Raw genomic sequence first — 18,567 nt, 5'->3', positions numbered from 1 at the left:
CCAGCCCCACCTCGCTGCCGCCCGCTCGCCAGGCCGCCCATCCTGCGTATGCCCGACAAGATGGAGAGCCCGGTTCGGCACGGCTACGCTCTCTTCACAGATGAGGACGTCCGGGCCGCCAGGTGAGTGACGGGGCCCGCAGTGACCTTGGGAGGCGGGCAAGGTGACGGTCCGGGTCTGGAGGGGTCTGGGGCCCACCCACCTGCCACTGCTGCATACACGCCCCTTGATCCCCCACCCCAGAATGTATCCACCCAGCTGGGCACCTTCCAGACCCAACAGTGGGACTTGTGGGAACTGGGGGCATCAGGCAAGCCTCTGGTAAAATGAGAGTATGGGTGTGGCCGGGTGGCCGGGCAGTCCTTGACCCTTCCCGCACCGTGGTGCGGCTGTAGGCCACCGCACACACCTGCCAGGGAGTGCAGGGCTTTTGAGAGTGCATGTGAACTGGCAGAACTCACTGACTGTCTGAGCCTCTAGCTGCAGACAGTGCCCTGAGAGGTGGCATCGGACTCCCGGGAACCCCCTACAGACGTGCTGCTTGGGCACACCTCGGGGTCCTGACACCAGCGGCAGCCGCCAGCCTAGGTGTGCCTGTCAGGCCCGGAGGAGCCTGGGGACCCCCAAAGGAGCTGCCCACTCGTAGAGATCAGGGAGGGGTGCCATCCTGAGGACCTACTCCACAACGGTCTCTGCCCCACACTGGCCGCAGGGCCCATCACATCACAACCCCCCCCCAGGCATATGTATTGCTGGGGCTGACAGGCCTTTGACCTTCGGCTCTTCCCAGTGCTTTGAAAGTGAAAAAGTTGGTGTGACATGGTGTTAATGTGTTCACAGCAAAACGCTGACCATCCACCCAAGCAAAGCGAAAGATATGCTTTTCCTCCAGAAGTTTATACATGTTTTCAGACTTACATGTGGTTTGTGGAATACGATTTTAGTGGTCTGTGCGGCCTGTCAGGCTCAGTGGGCCGGTGAAAGGGTGGTGGACTCTCAGACAAGATGGTGCCCCTTGGAACGCTGTGCCCTGGCTGCCCCCTGGTCCCTTCTGGTATTTGGTTGATGTTCTCTTGAGGAACTTCTCTGATGGGCTCTTGCCTCCTGCAGGGATGGCATTTCCCTTAGCCTGCTCGCACGTAGCCTAAACGTAACAGAGCAGATGTTTCTTGCTCTGAAATGCCTCCACACGAATCTGAAAAATGCATTTCAAACAAAGAGGCCTGGGTGATTTTTTAACAGGAGTTCTCAGAAAGCCTCAGTGACAACACCTGAATACTGAAGCCCTGACTTTCTGCCTGCCCAGAGAAGGCCCTCACCACACTGCCTCTCACAGGCACCAGCAGACAGTAGATGCTGGTGGCCAAGCATGGTTGGCACTTCCAGGAATATGGCCGGCTGATTGCTGGGACCAGGGCTGCCCTGACACCGAGCCCAACAAAGACATCACAAGAAAAGAAAACTACCCACCAATATCCCTCATGATCATAGATGCAGACTTTCTCAACAAAATACTAGCAAATCAAACCCAGCAACATATAAAAAGAACCAAGCGGGATCTACCTCAGGAATGTAAGATTGATTTAACATAGGGAAATCAATCAATGCAATATGCCATACTAATAGAATAAAGGACCAAACCACATGATCATCTCAGCAGACCCAGAAAGGCACTCAACAAACTAGAAATAGAAGGGAGCTCCTCAGTCCGATAGAGACTATCTACAGAAAACTCTTGACTGATACACTTACTCAATGGTGAAAGACTAGAAGCTTTCACTGATGATCAAGAACAACATAAGGATGTCCACTCTGACCTCTTTTTTTTTTTCCATGTACTTTGATAGAACCACTGTTAACCTTTTGGTTTGTGTACCTCTGGCTTTTTAAAAATTTATTAAGATATCATTGATATACAATCACATGAGCAACATTGTGGTTACTAGATTCCCCCCCATCATCAAGTCTCCCCCACATACCCCATTACAGTCACTGTCCATCAAGGCAGTAAGATGCTATAGAGTCTCCACTTGTCTTCTCTGTGCTATACTGCCTTCCCTGTGCCCCCCCTACATTATGCACACTAATAATGCCCCTTAATCCCCTTATCCTTCCCTTTCCACCCACCCTCCCAGCCCCTTCCCTTTGGTAACTGTTAGTCCATTCTTGGGTTCTGTGAGTCTGCTGCTGTTTTGTTCCTTCAGTTTTTGCTTTGTTGTTATCCTCCACAAATGAGGGAAATCATTTGGCACTTGTCTTTATCCACTTGGCTTATTTCACTGAGCATAATACCCTCTAGCTCCATCCATGTTGTTGCAAATGGTAGGATTTGTTTTCTTCTTATGACTGAATAATATTCCATTGTGTATATGTACCACAACTTCTTTATCCATTCATCTACTGATGGACATTTAGGTTGCTTCCATTTCTTGGCTATTGTAAATAGTGCTGCGATAAACATAGGGGTGCATATGTCTTTTTGAATCTGGGATCCTGTATTCTTAGGGTAAATATCTAGGAGTGGAATTCCTGGGTCAAATGGTATTTCTATTTTGAGTTTTTTGAGGAACCTCCATACTGCTTTCCACAATGGTTGAACTAGTTTACATTCCCACCAGCAGTGTAGGAGGGTTCCGCTTTCTACACAGCCTCGCCAACATTTGTTGTTCTTGTTCTTTTCTATGCTGGCCATCCTAACTGGTGTGAGGTGATATCTCATTGTGGTTTTAATTTGCATTTTTCTGATGATTAGCGATGTGGAGCATCTTTTCATGTCCCTGTTGGCCATCTGAATTTCTTCTTTGCAGAAGTGTCTGTTCATATCCTTTGCTCATTTTTTAATTGGGTTATTTGCTTTTCGGTTGTTGAAGTACATAAGCTCATATATTTTGGATGTCAATCCCTTATTGGATATGTTATTTATAAATATATTCTCCCATACTGTAGGATGCCTTTTTGTTCTGCTGATGGTGTCCTTTGCTGTACAGAAGCTCTTTAGTTTGATGTAGTCCCACTTGTTCACTTTTGCTTTTGTTTCCCTTGCCCGGGGAGATATGTTCATGAAAAAGATGCTCATGTTTATATTCAAGAGTTTTGCCTATGTTTTCTCCTAAGAGTTTTATGTTTTCATGACTTATATTCAGGTCTTTGATCCATTTTGAGTTTACTTTTGTGTATGGGGTTAGACAATAATCCAGTTTCATTCTCTTGCATGTAGCTGTCCAGTTTTGCCAGCACCAGCTGTTGAAGAGGCTGTCATGTCCCCATCGTATCACTCTGACCTCTTGTATTCAACATTTTACTGGAGGAGCCATAGCAGTTAGAAAAGACAGAGCAAGCCTACAACACAGTCATTTGGCCTTCACAACAGCAAACCAAGACTTAATTACAGTTTCAACCAACTGCAGGAATGTGACCTTTTAAAAGTCAATCTGAAATTTCCTATCAGCACCAGGGAGGTAATCTGCATGATAAAAAGCCCTGCTTTTCCCTCCCCACACCCCAAAGAGAGGTACCAACCCTTTCTTTTCCTTTCTTTTGCTAATAAGTTCTTGCCCCACCCTCCTTCCTGTAAAAAAATTTCCATTTTGGACATCTTCACCAGGCGTCTCAACTTGCCAGATGGGAAGGTATCTGATTCATGAATTGCTTAATAAATCCAGTTAGATCTTCAAATGTACTCAGTTGAATTTTAACAGCAGTTAGGTGAGAAAATGAAATAAAAGAAATCAAGATTGGAAAGAAAGAAGTAAACTATCTCTAATCACAGATGACATGAGCTTATGTATTTAAAATACTAAGGAATCCACACAATAAAATATAACAACTAATAAGCAAGTTCAGCAAAGGTGCAGGATATAAGATCAATATACAAAATTACAGGACCCAGTTCAGAGCACGGTGACTCTGATGCAGGTCAGGGACATGAGACAGGCATCAAAATTAACCCTTCCTGCTTACGATGAAAAATGCTAAAATAAAAACAGTATGGTAAGAACAAGAGGACCCCATCTTAAAGTTAAGATTCTATTTTAAAAACCAGAGAGTTACGAGGTAAGATTCCTAACATATTCTTCTGTAATTAGCCAACAACCTATCTTAGGGCAGAGCAAGAAGTCGTAACTAACATGTTCCCAGTGCTTGAGAGTGACCACTGTTGCAGAGAAGAGCAGGATCAATAAATTCCTTGTGTTAAGTTTGTCTTACAGAATTATCTCGAAGACTGACTGTGAACAGTAACAGTCTCTCTCACCAGAGAGAAACATCATGGGACCACATGTCAGGCCTATACCATGGACCCGCCCACTTGCCCGCACCCTTTGCTGCATTCTTGAAAGCTTCGAAAGACAGAATCCCCAAGTCTTTCAATGTGCTTCCTCTCTGAGGATGCCCGCACTCCCCTCCAAGTGCATTCTTTCAAATAAAGCTTCCTCACTGTTAAAATTATTGTTTTGTCTCTTTGCTGTTTCATTTTATTTCCAAGTCTTCACTCTGTCTCCACTTTACTCCTCATAAGTGGAGAGAGGCTGCTGAGAGCTCATTTGAGCTGCAGGTTCCTGTTGCCTGAGTGACCTGGTCTCCTTCCTTTGGGAAGTTCTCAGAACATAACCTCACTCCATCCTGTGCTCCACAGGTCCCCCAAACCCTGGGGTGGTAGGAACTAGTCCCTACGCTGTGCAGATCCAACTAGATAGGATGCCAGGTGACCCTGGCTTCAGGAGTTAGCAAGAAAATCTGCCCTAGGCTGAGTAAGAGTTCAACAAACTTTCCCTCTTTCCCTCTTTCCCTCTGCATCTCCCTGTTGTCAGCCACCTGGAGGGCAACTGCCATATGTTGCCACTGTCAATTTAATGAATTCCTTCTTTACCTACACTCATCCCACCTGCTGGAGAATTCTTTCTCATTCAGATTCAAGAACCCTCCCCCTGGGAGTTGAAGTTTCACCTAATGTGCAGAGAGAGGCCTCCCCAGATGTAGCTGCCAAGCAACAACTTTACTTGATAGCACACTATTGTATAATTGAAATTTGTTACAAGTAGAGCTTAAATGTTCTCTCTCTCTCTCTCTCTCTCTCTCACACACACACACGATAAATATTCGATGTTATGGGTGTGTTAATTAGATAGAATCCTTTTATAGTGAATATCAAATCATTGTGATGTATGCTTTAAATATCTTACAATTTTATTTGTCAGTCATACCCCAATAAGACTGAAAAAAACAACAAAACCAAAAATCAATTGTATTTCCATACACAGGCAATGAACTATCCAGAATAAAATTGAGAAAGTTTATCTCCTTACATAGTATTAAAAAAAATGTATAAGATACTTATAATAATAAGTCAATTATAAGCTCAATAAAGCTGGAAAAAATAAATTTAATAGAAGAAATGCAAGATTTGTACACTGAAAACTATTTAAACATCACTGAAAGAAATTAAAGAAGACCTAAATAAGTGGAAAGACAGCTCATCTGAATGGACTGGAAGACAGTATTGTTAAGACAGCAATGCTCCCCAAATTGATCTGCAGATCCAGTGTAATGCCTATCAGAATGCCAACTTGTGGGTTTTACAGAAATTATCAAGCTGATCCTAAAATTCATATGGAAATACAAGGGACCCAAAATAGTCAAAGCGATTTTGAAAAAGATCAAGGTTGGAGTACACATAGTTGTTGGTATCTAAACTCACTACAAAGCTGAAGCAATCAAGACTGTGTTACTGAAAAAAAGATAGACATAGATTACATTGGAATAGATTTGAGAGTCCAGAACAATGACCAATTAACGTTTATAGATTCATGGCCAATTTAAATCTATGGCCAATTGATTTTTTAAAAAATAGACTTTACTTTTGGGGGTAGTTTCAGGTCCACAGCAAAACTGGGCAGAAAGTGGAGTTCCCGTGTATCCCCCACAGCCCCTCCCACCATCAGGGGGCCCCACACAGAGGTGCATTTGTTAAAGTCAATGACCCTACATGGACACATCCTGGTAACCGAAAGTCCATAGTTTATATAAGGGTTCACTCTTGGTGTACATGTACATCCTATGTTTTATTTTTTTGTGATGCATGCGGCATTTTTATGCAAGTGAAAAAATTAAAATAGAATGGTAGTTGATAAATGATTTAAAAATATTAAGACAAAATTTCTTAGTATTTTTCATGAAGCTATGGGAATATCACCATCATTATACAGAAGCATTTATCTAGTATCTGTATTTTTCTAAGTTGAGAGAGCTTTTTTTATTTTTTATTTTTTATTTCTTTTTATTTTGATATCATTAATGTACAATTGAACAACATTATGGTTACTAGACTCTCCCTATTATCAAGTCCCCCACACATACCCCATTACAGTCACTGTCCTTCAGCATATAAGATGCTATGGAATCATTACTTGTCTTCTCTGTGTTATACTGTCTTTCCTGTGTCCCTCCCTCCTACATTATGTGTGCTAATCATAATGCCCCTTTTCCCCCCTTATCCCTCCCTTCCTACCCATCCTCCCCAGTCCTTTTCCCTTTGGTAACTGTTAGTCCATTCTTGGGTTCTGTGAGTCTGCTGCTGTTTTGTTCCTTCAGTTTTTGCTTTGTTCTTATACTCCACAGATGAGTGAAATCATCTGATACTTGTCTTTCTTCACCTGGCTTTTTCACTGAGCATAATACCCTTTAGCTCCATCCATGTTGTTGCAAATGGTAGGATTTGTTTTCTTCTTATGGCTGAATAATATTCCATTGTGTATATGTACCACCTCTTCTTTATCCATTCATCTACTGATGGACACTTAGGTTGCTTCCACTTCTTGGCTATTGTAAATAGTGCTGCGATAAACATAGGGGTGCATCTGTCTTTTTCAAACTGGGCTCCTGCATCCTTAGGGTAAATTCCTAGAAGTGGAATTCCTGGGTCAAATGGTATTTCTATTTTTAGTTTTTTGAGGAACCTCCATACTGCTTTCCACAATGGTTGAACTAGTTTACATTCCCACCATCAGTGTAGGAAGGTTCCTCTTTCTCCACAGCCTCGCCAACATTTGCTGTTGTTTGTCTTTTGGATGGCAGCCATCCTTACTGGTGTGAGGTAATACCTCATTGTGGTTTTAATTTGCATTTCTCTGATGATTAGTGATGTGGAGCATCTTTTCATATGCCTGTTGGCCATCTAAATTTCTTCTTTGGAGAAGTGTCTGTTCATATCCTCTGCTCATTTTTTAATTGGGTTATTTGCTTTTTGGTTGTTGAGGTGTGTGAGCTCTTTATATAATTTAGATGTCAACCCCATATTAGATATGTCACTTATGAATATATTCTCCCATTCTGTAGGATGCCTTTTTGTTCTCTTGATGGTGTTCTTTGCTGTATAGAAGCTTTTCAGCTTGATATAATTCCACTTGTTCATTTTTACTTTTGTTTCCCTTGCCCGGGGAGATATGTTTATGAAGAAGTTGCTCATGTTTATGTCCAAGAGATTTTTGCCTAAGTTTTTTTCTAAGAGTTTTATGGTTTCATGACTTACATTCAGGTCTTTGATCCATTTTGAGTTTACTTTTGTGTATGGGGTTAGACAATGATCCAGTTTCATTCTCTTACATGTAGCTGTCCAGTTTTGCCAACACCAGCTGTTGAAGAGGCTGTCATTTCCCTATTGTATATCCATGGCTTCTTTATCATATACTAATTGACCATATATGCTTGTGTTTATATCTGGGCTCTCTGTTCTGTTCCACTGGTCTGTGGCTCTGTTCTTATGCCAGTACCAAATTGTCTTGATTACTGTGGCTTTGTAGTAGAGCATAATCCCCCCTGTTTTATTCTTCCTTCTCAGGATTACTTTGGCTATTCAGGGCCTTCTGTTCCATATGAATTTTAGAACTATTTGCTCTAGTTCAATGAAGAATGCTGTAGGTATTTTGATAGGGATTGCATTAAATCTGTAGATTGCTTTAGGCAGGATGGCCATTTTGACAATATTAATTCTTCCTAGCCAAGAGCATGGGATGAATTTCCATTTATTAGTGTCCTCTTTAATTTCTCTTAAGAGTGTCTTGTAGTTTTCAGGGTATAGGTCTTTCACTTCCTTGGTTAGGTTTATTCCTAGGTATTTTTTTCTTTTTGATGCAATTGTGAATGGAATTGTTTTCCTGATTTCTCTCTCTGCTAGTTCATTGTTAGTGTATAGGAATGCAACAGATTTCTGTGTATCAATTTTGTATCCTGCAGCTTTGCTGAATTTAGATATTAGATCTAGTAGTTTTGGAGTGGATTCTTTAGGGTTTTTTATGTACAATATCATGTCATCTGCAAACAGGGGCAGTTTGACTTCTTCCTTGCCAATCTGGATGCCTTTTATTTCTTTGTGTTGTCATTGCCATGGCTAGGACCTCCAGTACTATGTTGAATAGAAGTGGGGATAGTGGACATCCTTGTCTTGTTTGCAATCTTAATGGAAAAGCTTGTTAAACTCAGGACACTTTTTAAAAGATCCCGCTAATCAGTCCTAAGTCCGCTGGAAGGCTGAACACCCTAACCCTAACCCCGCCCTCCCTCCTAGAGTTTCCCAGCTGCTTCTGGGAACCTCTCACGTGCTCTGCATCTCATGCTCTTGCAGGAGTCTGGTGATCTATCGGCCCCTGGCAGACCCAGGACTTCAAAATTCTTACGAGCGGAGGATACTAACATCAACACCAGGAAAAGGCTGCTAACTGAATAGCCCTAGCACGTATTGCTCAAGCTTAATTCTGCAAGCACCTTTCAGAACCAGCCCATCAATTCCAACACTCCTGCTCCGTCATTGAGACTGCATTTTACGCATGAATATATGGGGTGCAGGTGGTGTAATCTCCGGTGGCCTCTGCCCTTAATCAGGGGCGCTTCCCTCTTCCTGTGGCTGCCCCTCCAAGTCGCTCAGCCCTGCAGCTTCCCACGGGCACTGCACAGATCCACCGGCTGTGCATTGGCCACGATCAGGTCACCACTTCCTGCCCAAAGTGACGACCAATCAAAAGAGCAGTTGCACCAGTTGAGAAAATGGCCAATCGCGATAGAATACTTGCCTATTCCAAAAGAATCCAGCACTTTCCCTTTCAGCTTAGAATGGTCTGCACTGTTTTGATCACTGCATAGTATTCCAGAGTGTGGCTGTATACTATTCAGCCTGCTTTGTATTGGCTGGATACTGGGATGTTTTCCATTGTTCACACATAACGCTGCAATGACTGGTCTGTGCATGTGCCATTTCTTATTGGTGTAGGAGTGTATGGGATGCCAGAATTTGATAGCTGTGATTTTGTAGATCATTGGCAGAATCTCTTCCATCTGCAGTACAGAGGTTTGCCTGTTTTCCTGCAGTACGGTAGAGTTTTGCCTTTAGTTTTTTTATTTGTATATCCTCAGTTCATAGATCCATTAATTGTTGAGTTAAATAGTTTACACATCAATGGAACCCAACCAACACCTGTGTCATTGTGCACTTCTAAAATGAACAGTGCCCAAGAGACAACCTTCTTTGGAGAGAGGCAAGAATGACCTCCCACAGGACTTCACCAGGTGCAGGTTGAGTTTCAGTTGGTCCCAATTAACTGAGGCTGATGGCTGGTCATCTCAGCCTTCGTTTTCTCTCCTTGTTGCTGTGGGGGCTTCCAAACTTTAAAACAGCATGTAACTAAATAATAACTCACACTAACCTTTGCATTTTCCATTTGAAAAGTTGTTTTTGAGGCTTCTCTTACCATTGCACAGCATGAAATCAAGCTGCACAAAAAAATTTTAGTGGTGAATAATTCCATGTGTAACGGAAAAAGATATTGTCGGTTACCTGGATAGGTAAAAGGAAGCTTCAGGATTAGAAGAAATGTGTGCATTTTATCATTTTTAGGAGCTGTTGTTTTTAGTTTTGTCTTAAAAAAGAGAAACACCACTATTAATATTTTCAGAAGAGCTCTTCAGCCATTGTTTGCTGGTATGATAGGGTCTTCTCAAGCTGAGATACCTAAATATGATTTTAACTAAATTAGGAAACTTGTAGTGATGGGGAGGTGGTGCTGAGTTGGCGTAAATATGACCTAAAAGAACTTATACTGACCTTGGAGAAAATGTTGACCATTCCAGGTACTTTCCTTTTGTGTTAGAAAGGTTTGTGTCTCAAGATGAATTTAACGGGAAGCTCAGCAGCAGACATTTTGTTTAAAATCCTACTTTATGCGTCCCAGAGCCTCCTCACAATGTTGACAATTTGAAGTTGGAGTATTTGTCCCTGCCTGCAAGGGTGATTTTTTTTCTGGCTTATTACTGCAGTTGAGGTGGCATCAGACTTGGCTGTGATTTAGTCTCTTGACTTTCACTTACAAAGGACAGGTCAGAAGCAGAACTATTGGCATCTGGACCATCACTCTTAAGAGCTAGGAGATTACAATGCTGGGTTAGGAAATTGGAAACAATTTGAAGTAATTTGAGATTTTTGAACTGTAAAGTGATCATAATTATATGATGGGAATATAATACCCATGCTTAAAGTCACCTGGATCATGATGTGGCCACTTTGCCCATTTTATTTTTTTTCTGGTCGTCTCTTCCAGAGTGAGCTTCAGTAGGTGTGTGTAAGGAATCTGTCCACCTCATCTGTGTTGTGAAATCTATCAGCAGAGTTGTTCATGAAATTCCTTTTTCCTTTTCATATCTTGGTATCCATAGTGACCACCTCTTTTCCATTCCTGACATTGGTGACTTGCGCATTCTCCTTTTCCTGATCAGTTTGGCTCTGGGTTTATCCAATTGGATTATTCAGCTCAAGAAACCAAGTTTTAGTTTTATTGATTTTCTCTATTATTTTTCCTGTTTTCTATTTAGTTCATCCCTTCTCTTTATTATTTCCTTTTTTCTGCATAATTTGGATACTTGCTATTTTTCTAATTTTTTAAGGTGGAATCTTAGGTCATTGATTTTGAAATTTTTGAACGAATTTTTCTGTCTATGTTCAAGAGGGATATTGGTCTCTGGTTTCCTTATAATGTCTTTGGTTTTGGTATCAGGGTAATACTGGTCTCAAAGAATGAGTTGGGAAGTGTTCTTTCCTCTTCTGTTTTCTGGAAGAGTTCTACAGGTCATTGATTTTAGACCTTTCTAACTTTTCTGATAGAAGTGTTTGTTTGTTTGTTTTTGAATTTGAAATTTTTTTTTATTTTTATTTTTATTTTAAATAATTTTTTTTTTATTGAAGGGTAGTTGACGCACAGTATTACATTACATTAGTTTCAAGTGTACAACACAGTGGTAGAACATTTATATACATAATTCTAGGTTCCAGCTATCACCCTACCAGGCTGTTACATTATCTTGACTATATTCCTTATGCTATACATTACATCCCGGTTACTTATTTATTTTACCATTGGAAGCCTGTCCTTTTTTTTTTTTTTTTTTTTTTTTTTTTGTGAGGGCATCTCTCATATTTATTGATCAAATGGTTGTTAACGACAATAAAATTCTGTATAGGGGAGTCAGTGCTCAATGCACAATCATTAATCCACCCCAAGCCTAATTTTCGTCAGTCTCCAATCTTCTGAGGCATAACAAACAAGTTCTTACATGGAGAACAAATTCTTACATAATGAATAAGTTACATGGTGAACAGTACAAGGGCAGTCAGTCATCACAGAAACTTTCGGTTTTGCTCATGCATTATGAACTCTAAACAGTCAGTTCAAATATGAATACTCATTTGGTTTTTATACTTGATTTATATGTGGATACCACATTTCTCTCTTTATTATTATTATTTTTAATAAAATGCTGAAGTGGTAGGTAGATACAAGATAAAGGTAGAAAACATAGTTTAGTGTTGTAAGAGAGCCAATGTAGATGATCAGGTGTGTGCCTGTAGACTATGTGTTAATCCAAGCTAGACAAGGGCAACAAAACATCCACGTATGCAGAAGATTTCTCTCAGAATGATAGAAGTGCTTTTTACACCATCTTTCCTTCTAACTACTGTTTTAGCTGTATTCCACAAATTTTGGTATATCATGTTTTCATTTTCATTCCATTCAAAATACTTTCTAATTCTCCTTGTTATTAGTTTCCAAATATTTGGGGATTTTTCAGCTATCTTTGTGTTACTGATTTCTAATTTAGTTCCAACATTCAGAATAAATATTTGTATTATTTTAATTTATTTGTTAATTAAGACCTTTATTAACAGGTGCTTGAAGGTTGTTGAGGTTTTTGAAAATATTGAGTTGCAAACTTTTATTATAAATTAAAAATGAGGTTCTTAAAAACTCAGCCAGATTTGAAGCAATTTAAAAACTGTTAAAGATGAATTGAGAAAAAGCAGACTTTGAAAAACAAAACAAAGCATGTTTGTCATTAACCAAAAGGTAAGTCTTTAGGTACAAATAATAAAAGCTGCATGCTGCATAGATACTGTAGATAGTTCTGGTTATCTGGTCAGTGGGCAAAGAGCAGGCACTTGAGGTCTTGAATGCCAAACTTCTGTTCTTTTCTTTGCTGGCATTTCATATTCATTTCTCCTCAGATGAGTAAACTGGATGATGGTAGAGATGGTAGGCCAGCATTAACTCAGCCTGCCCTGCTCAGCCTGCAGAGTGCAGGATGGCTCAGCTGCTTTTGTCTTTGCCATCTTGTGCTTTGCAGTTTTCTTGGCATTTGTGTCGGAAATAGAGGTTGTAGCAGTGCTCACGTTGAGGGGGCTGCTTACCTTAGCTCTCACCTCATTGATGTTCCTTGTCTTTATGGCCACCTCCCTAGGCTGTCTTTGGCAAGGAGGGCCCCTGCGGAACTGTGGTCTACAACCCAGTACAGATTCTGTCCCTTGGCCTTTTTCTCTGCACCTGGTTGTCAGTCTCTGCCACCCCTTCTCCCTGCACAGGAGGGTTGGAATACTGTGGTGGTCACCCATGGGGGTCCTCATGTAGTGAGGTGGGCACCGTGGCCTGTGGGAGGGAGCTGGCTCCTTCTCCACTCTCACTATTGCTGGTAATGGTGTGGACGACCCTGGGGTGTAGCTGGCCGTCTGGTCTGTCATGGTCACAGGTGACTGTGTATTTTCTGGCTTGCCAGGGCCTATCACACTTGCTGTGTCTGCGTCCTTTCTCCCTCACTGACATCAGATGGCAGAGCCTCTCCCTCTCTTGCAGTGGTGTGCAGTTTGATTTAGGTCATTTTTATATCAAACATATCTCTCCTTCCTATGCTCGTTTTTCCTCCACCTTCTAGCATGTGGATTCATCTTAACGTCCTTGACTACCATAGCAGGTCCCCCTTATCCATATGGGATGTGTCCCAAGACCCCCAGAGGGTGCTGGAAACTGAGGATTGTGCTGACCGTAGATATACACCATGTTTTCTCATATATTCACATATCTCTGATAAAGTTTAATTTATAAATTACCACAGTAAGAGATTAACAAAATGACTAATAATAGAACAGTTGTAGCAATATGCTGTAGTAAAAGTCCCATGTGTGTGGTCTCTCTCAAAATGTCTTTTTGTACTGAACTCACCCTTCTTCTTGTGCTGTTGTGAGATGATAAAATGCCTGTGTGATGAGATGAAGTGAGGTGTGACGTACTGTCAGGCTATTATTGACCTCAGTACATCAGGAGGATCTGCTTCTGCACTGCGGTTGAGTGTGGTGATTAACTGAAGCCGCAGAAAAGGAACCGTAGATGTGGACACCACTGTAGCCTAGCGTCTGAGTCATTTCAGGGTCTGCTTTTATGGATTGCTTCTTCTCTTCATAAGGACATATTTTCTGGCATTTTGTGTGTGTGTGTGTGTGGTATACCTGGTAAATTCACATTGAATACCAGTTTTATGTTGTTGGGTGCTAGATTTTTTTGGTATTCCTTTAACTGTTTTTAGACATTTTTTTCTGGGATGTTAATAAAAGACTTAGAAACAGTTTGGTCCTTTTGAGGCCTGCCTTTAAGCTTTGTTAGGTGAGTTCAGAGCAGTCTTCTGTGTAGGTGTCATTTGGCTCTGTGAGCCAGGCCTCCCCACCATGGTGGGTGTGGGCTCAGGGGTCTCTCACACACGTGCTGAGCGGTCCTCTGCTGTGGACACAGGTGGGCCTCCCTGCTGATCAAGCTCCTTCTGTGCAGCTGTTTCCCCTGCAGGGTGGGCCTCATGGCCCCCTGAACACTGAGTTCTCTCTTCTCAGCTTAGGGAGATGCCTGGACTTGTTTCTCCTGCCTCTGCTGTAGCCGGCAGCTCCCCGGCATCTTCTAGGACAGTAATAGGCTTATTTTGTTTCTCTGCTCTGAGGAGTCACTGTTTTGTGCTGCCTGCAGTCCAGTGATGACAACCATTCTTTCCAGTATTTTGTCTGATTTTCTAAGCCATTGCTTAAACAGGGTGGTAGATCCATCTCTAGGTGGAAGCAAAATCGAATGACTGCTTATTTTACATTAATTGTTCATGTTACTTCCTGATTGTGTGGTGACAGGTTTATAATGGCTCTGTCCCTATTTATAGTTTAAGTGTATCTCCATGTGGCATAGGTAGGTGTTCACATATAAAATGGGCATTGGAAGCTCAGGGATGTAGTGTCTGAGGACCTTAAGACACCAAAATATTTACAAATAATTTATGACATCAGGTCTCATGTGCCTACCATATAATGACTACTGTCTTGAAGGGAGGGGTCTCACATTTATGCTCTGGTTTCCAGCGTGAGTGCATCTCTATCCACGTGGGGCAGGCAGGCGTCCAGATCGGCAATGCCTGCTGGGAACTGTACTGCCTTGAACATGGAATTCAGCCCGATGGCCAGATGCCAAGTGACAAAACCATCGGCGGAGGGGATGACTCCTTCAACACGTTCTTCAGCGAGACTGGGGCTGGCAAGCACGTGCCAAGAGCGGTGTTTGTGGACCTGGAGCCCACCGTGGTTGGTAGGTACTTGGGTGGCTTTCCGGGGAGGGTGGAAGAGCCTCTCTAGAGCCCCCATCCCGCCGTGTGCTCCGTGAGTCCCTCTGCAGGAAGGTTGGATGTGCAAGTGTACGCCCACGGCTGTGTCAGGTGAGAAACCGAAAGGTTGGTGCTTGAAATGTGGGATGGATGGAGGCTCCTAATTTAGGAAAACCCAATGGACAGGAAAGATGGGCTAGTGATAGATGCACTGGTGCTGCCCCAGCCCCAGGCAGGGGGTCATGTGGACCCCACCTGTGAGGAGCAGCACGTGCTGGGCAGAATCCATGCCTCTCGGTGAGGGAACAACAGGCCTTAAGGCCACACAGCACATGTGTCCTTGCAGATGAAGTGCGCACAGGGACCTACAGGCAGCTCTTTCACCCAGAGCAGCTGATAACCGGGAAGGAGGACGCAGCCAATAACTACGCCCGAGGCCATTACACCATCGGCAAGGAGATCGTGGACCTGGTCCTGGACCGGATCCGCAAGCTGGTAAGGAGCGCAGGGAAGGCTTCCTGTGGACAGTGACCTGGGCAGGAAGGTAGGTGGGTTGCACCTGGAGGTCACCTTGGCTAAACCCCAGTGTGGCCGCGGGGCACCCGTACGTGTGCAGTGTCTGCTTTGCTTGGCTTCTAAGCATAATGCTCCTTCACCCGGGGATGGTTCACACCCGCCTCATCTTGCTGAGGAAAAGTGGCCGTGGCGTGGGGGTGGGGGCGTGGCTCCTGCTGGCGCTGGCTCACGGTCTCTGCTTTCTCTCAGGCGGACCTGTGCACGGGGCTGCAGGGCTTCCTCATCTTCCACAGCTTCGGGGGCGGCACCGGCTCTGGCTTTGCATCCCTGCTCATGGAGCGGCTCTCGGTGGATTACGGCAAGAAGTCCAAGCTGGAATTTGCCATTTACCCAGCCCCGCAGGTGTCCACGGCTGTGGTGGAGCCCTACAACTCCATCCTGACCACCCATACGACCCTGGAACACTCGGACTGTGCCTTCATGGTGGACAACGAGGCCATCTACGACATATGCCGGCGCAACCTGGATATCGAGCGGCCCACGTACACCAACCTCAACCGTCTGATTGGGCAGATCGTGTCCTCCATCACGGCCTCCCTGCGATTTGACGGGGCCCTGAACGTGGACCTGACGGAATTCCAGACCAACCTGGTCCCGTACCCCCGCATCCACTTCCCCCTGGCCACCTATGCGCCGGTCATCTCAGCCGAGAAGGCCTACCACGAGCAGCTGTCCGTGGCCGAGATCACCAATGCCTGCTTTGAGCCGGCCAACCAGATGGTCAAGTGTGACCCTCGCCATGGCAAGTACATGGCCTGCTGCATGTTGTACAGGGGGGACGTGGTCCCGAAAGATGTCAACGCAGCCATCGCCACCATCAAGACCAAGCGCACCATCCAGTTTGTGGATTGGTGCCCGACTGGGTTTAAGGTAGGGCTGGGGACACTGTGTGGTTTACCTGGCAGCCAGGACAGGCCGTGCACAGAATGGTCCCCTTGTTCCAGGGTGGCTGGGCTCTTAGTCATGAATTAGTGAACAGTGATAATTTATTCAGTGGTGTCTTTTGAGCTTCCTTCCTGAGTCATCACACTCTAGATCTATGTTAAGGGTGTTTTTTTTTTTAATAGAACAGGAAGTTTCATGAAGGATTTTTGTTCTCATTTTTGGGTAGTAGAATTAGTGTGAGAAATGTGGGTTTGACTTAGAAATGTAGGAATTTTCAGGGCATTTAGCTATTATGGATATTTGAAATAGAGGTGTTACTGTACTGAATCCCACTTCATTCCATAGATATGTAGAAGTTAAATCCAACTTAAATGTACTGTATTGTTTGATTTAACGGAAGCAGCAACATCTTTATTTTCTCGTATTGACCTAGAAGTTATGGCCCGATTTTGCCTCCAGCATGCAGCTGGCACGGTCCATCAGATACAGGACAGAACCCTCCTGGCTGTGTGGCTTGGTCTGGTGCTTGGTTACTGAGCCCTGCTGTGCTTTCCCCTGGGAGCAGCACGTCCTCAGTCTCAGGCAGGATCGGACCCCTGCCGCCTCTGGCGGGCTCGTGGTGGCGGGCCCTTACCCAGGGCAGCCTGCTTGGGTTCTCCTCTAGTCCAGGTCTGGGCGGCAGAGCAACCGCCTTGTTCTGTACATAAAGCTTTATGTGCACACAGCCACACCCACTCATTGGAGTATTGTGGCCACTTTTGTCCTAAGAGACAAGATTGAGTAGCTGTACCACTGCCTGTGGGGCTGCCCGGCCAGAAGTGCGCACTATCTTGCCCTTACGGATGTTTGCTGACCCTGTCTGTAGTTGACCCGGTGTACTGCTGCCACAACCTCTGTCATGTTCCCTGGTTCTGAAACTTGGTCCCAGCCTGGAATGTTACCTCCTCCTCCTTAGCACACGTGGTCCACCTTGCGTTGCCGGGGCAGCGGTGGGGCCAGGACCTCTGACATCATAGCTCCTGCCCTGCTGTGCACAGGCCGGCCCATTTGGCAATGCAGCAGCAGGCAAGGCCCCCTCCGTGTGCAGCCACAGCTGTGGATCTGGGCAGGCGGGGGGTCGGTATGCCAGCTGCAGAGGTCAGCCTGCCTGTGGGGAGAATAGCACGTGAGGGACCTGAAGCAGTGTCCCTTTGCAGGAGGGCGATAGTGCTGTCACTCGAGCACCTATCACATGTCATAGTTGCTGGAACACAGCCCTTCAGGCAACTTGGGGCTGACTCTGGGCTCCTCTTTCCATTTTCCTTGCCTGGCAGCCAGCATCCTGCCCTCCCGGCTCCTTGCCGGGCACAAAGAAGGTGTACCCTCTGCGTCTTCTGTTTCCATGAGAACAGCCACCATTTCTGGGCATGACAGAGGGTTGAGTGCTTTTTTTCTTCTCTGGCAGGTGGGCATCAACTACCAGCCCCCCACCGTCATCCCTGGCGGGGATCTGGCCAAGGTGCAGCGGGCTGTGTGCATGCTGAGCAACACCACAGCCATCGCTGAGGCCAGGGCCCGCCTGGACCACAAGTTCGACCTCATGTACGCAAAGCGAGCCTTTGTGCACTGGTACGTGGGGGAAGGCATGGAGGAAGGCGAGTTCTCCGAGGCCCGGGAGGACCTGGCCGCCCTGGAGAAGGATTACGAAGAGGTGGGCGTGGATTCCGTGGAGGCAGAGGCTGAAGAAGGGGACGAATACTGAATGGGCGCGGCTGGCCAGCATCCCGCTCCTGCTGCCCAGCCACCCCTCAGCACTGTTGGCTTCATGCTATTCACAAGTAAAGCTGTGCAGTGCATCTGTCTGTTGTGGTGTCATGGTTCATGCTCACGCTCGTCTGTCCTCAGGGGCGGGAGGGGGGCTGCTGCTAATGTGACGTGCCCCTTGGGGGAACGGTATTTCCACATCAAAGTTTCAAGCATCCATGTACTAAAATCCAGGAATGCTGAGTTAGGCTTTTCATTTGAATTTGCCATCTTTCAGGCTTCTGCGTTGACAGGACGTGCTGACTTAGGTATAAAGTCTTGTAACGAGTTTGAAAATCTGAGGCCCATGGGGTGGGATGTCCAGGGCTGTGGTCAGGTGTATCAGCTCAGGACACTCCGGGGAGGGAAAGCAGTTCTAAGGGATGC

General features: G+C 44.7%; 1 protein-coding gene across 1 annotated transcript; it reads left to right on the top strand.

Moving 5' to 3' along the window:
- Nucleotides 1-3: 3 nt before the first annotated feature.
- On the top strand, nt 4-18,227 carry LOC130680846 (tubulin alpha-3 chain-like). Its single transcript, XM_057492390.1, has 5 exons — nt 4-122; nt 14,699-14,921; nt 15,284-15,432; nt 15,703-16,383; nt 17,843-18,227. Exons 2-5 carry the CDS (start codon nt 14,801-14,803, stop codon nt 18,137-18,139), a joined length of 1,248 nt encoding a protein of 415 aa, XP_057348373.1. The 5' UTR covers nt 4-122; nt 14,699-14,800; the 3' UTR covers nt 18,140-18,227.
- The last annotated feature ends 340 nt before the right edge of the window (nt 18,228-18,567 follow it).

Source organism: Manis pentadactyla, chromosome 14, assembly GCF_030020395.1.
Source record: "Manis pentadactyla isolate mManPen7 chromosome 14, mManPen7.hap1, whole genome shotgun sequence".
NCBI classification, from domain to species: Eukaryota; Metazoa; Chordata; class Mammalia; order Pholidota; family Manidae; genus Manis; species Manis pentadactyla.
Note: the sequence above shows the minus strand (reverse complement) of the source record. Positions and strands in the feature narration are given on the sequence as shown.

What these genes read in the sequence shown, in the direction of transcription:
- LOC130680846 (XM_057492390.1), top strand. Translation starts at nt 14,801, where the DNA reads ATGCCAAGTGACAAAACCATCGGCGGAGGGGATGACTCCTTCAACACG. An exon ending in TGGACCGGATCCGCAAGCTG is followed by an intron (nt 15,433 to 15,702) that starts GTAAGGAGCGCA and finishes GCTTTCTCTCAG; the next exon opens with GCGGACCTGTGCACGGGGCT. An exon ending in GGTGCCCGACTGGGTTTAAG is followed by an intron (nt 16,384 to 17,842) that starts GTAGGGCTGGGG and finishes CTTCTCTGGCAG; the next exon opens with GTGGGCATCAACTACCAGCC.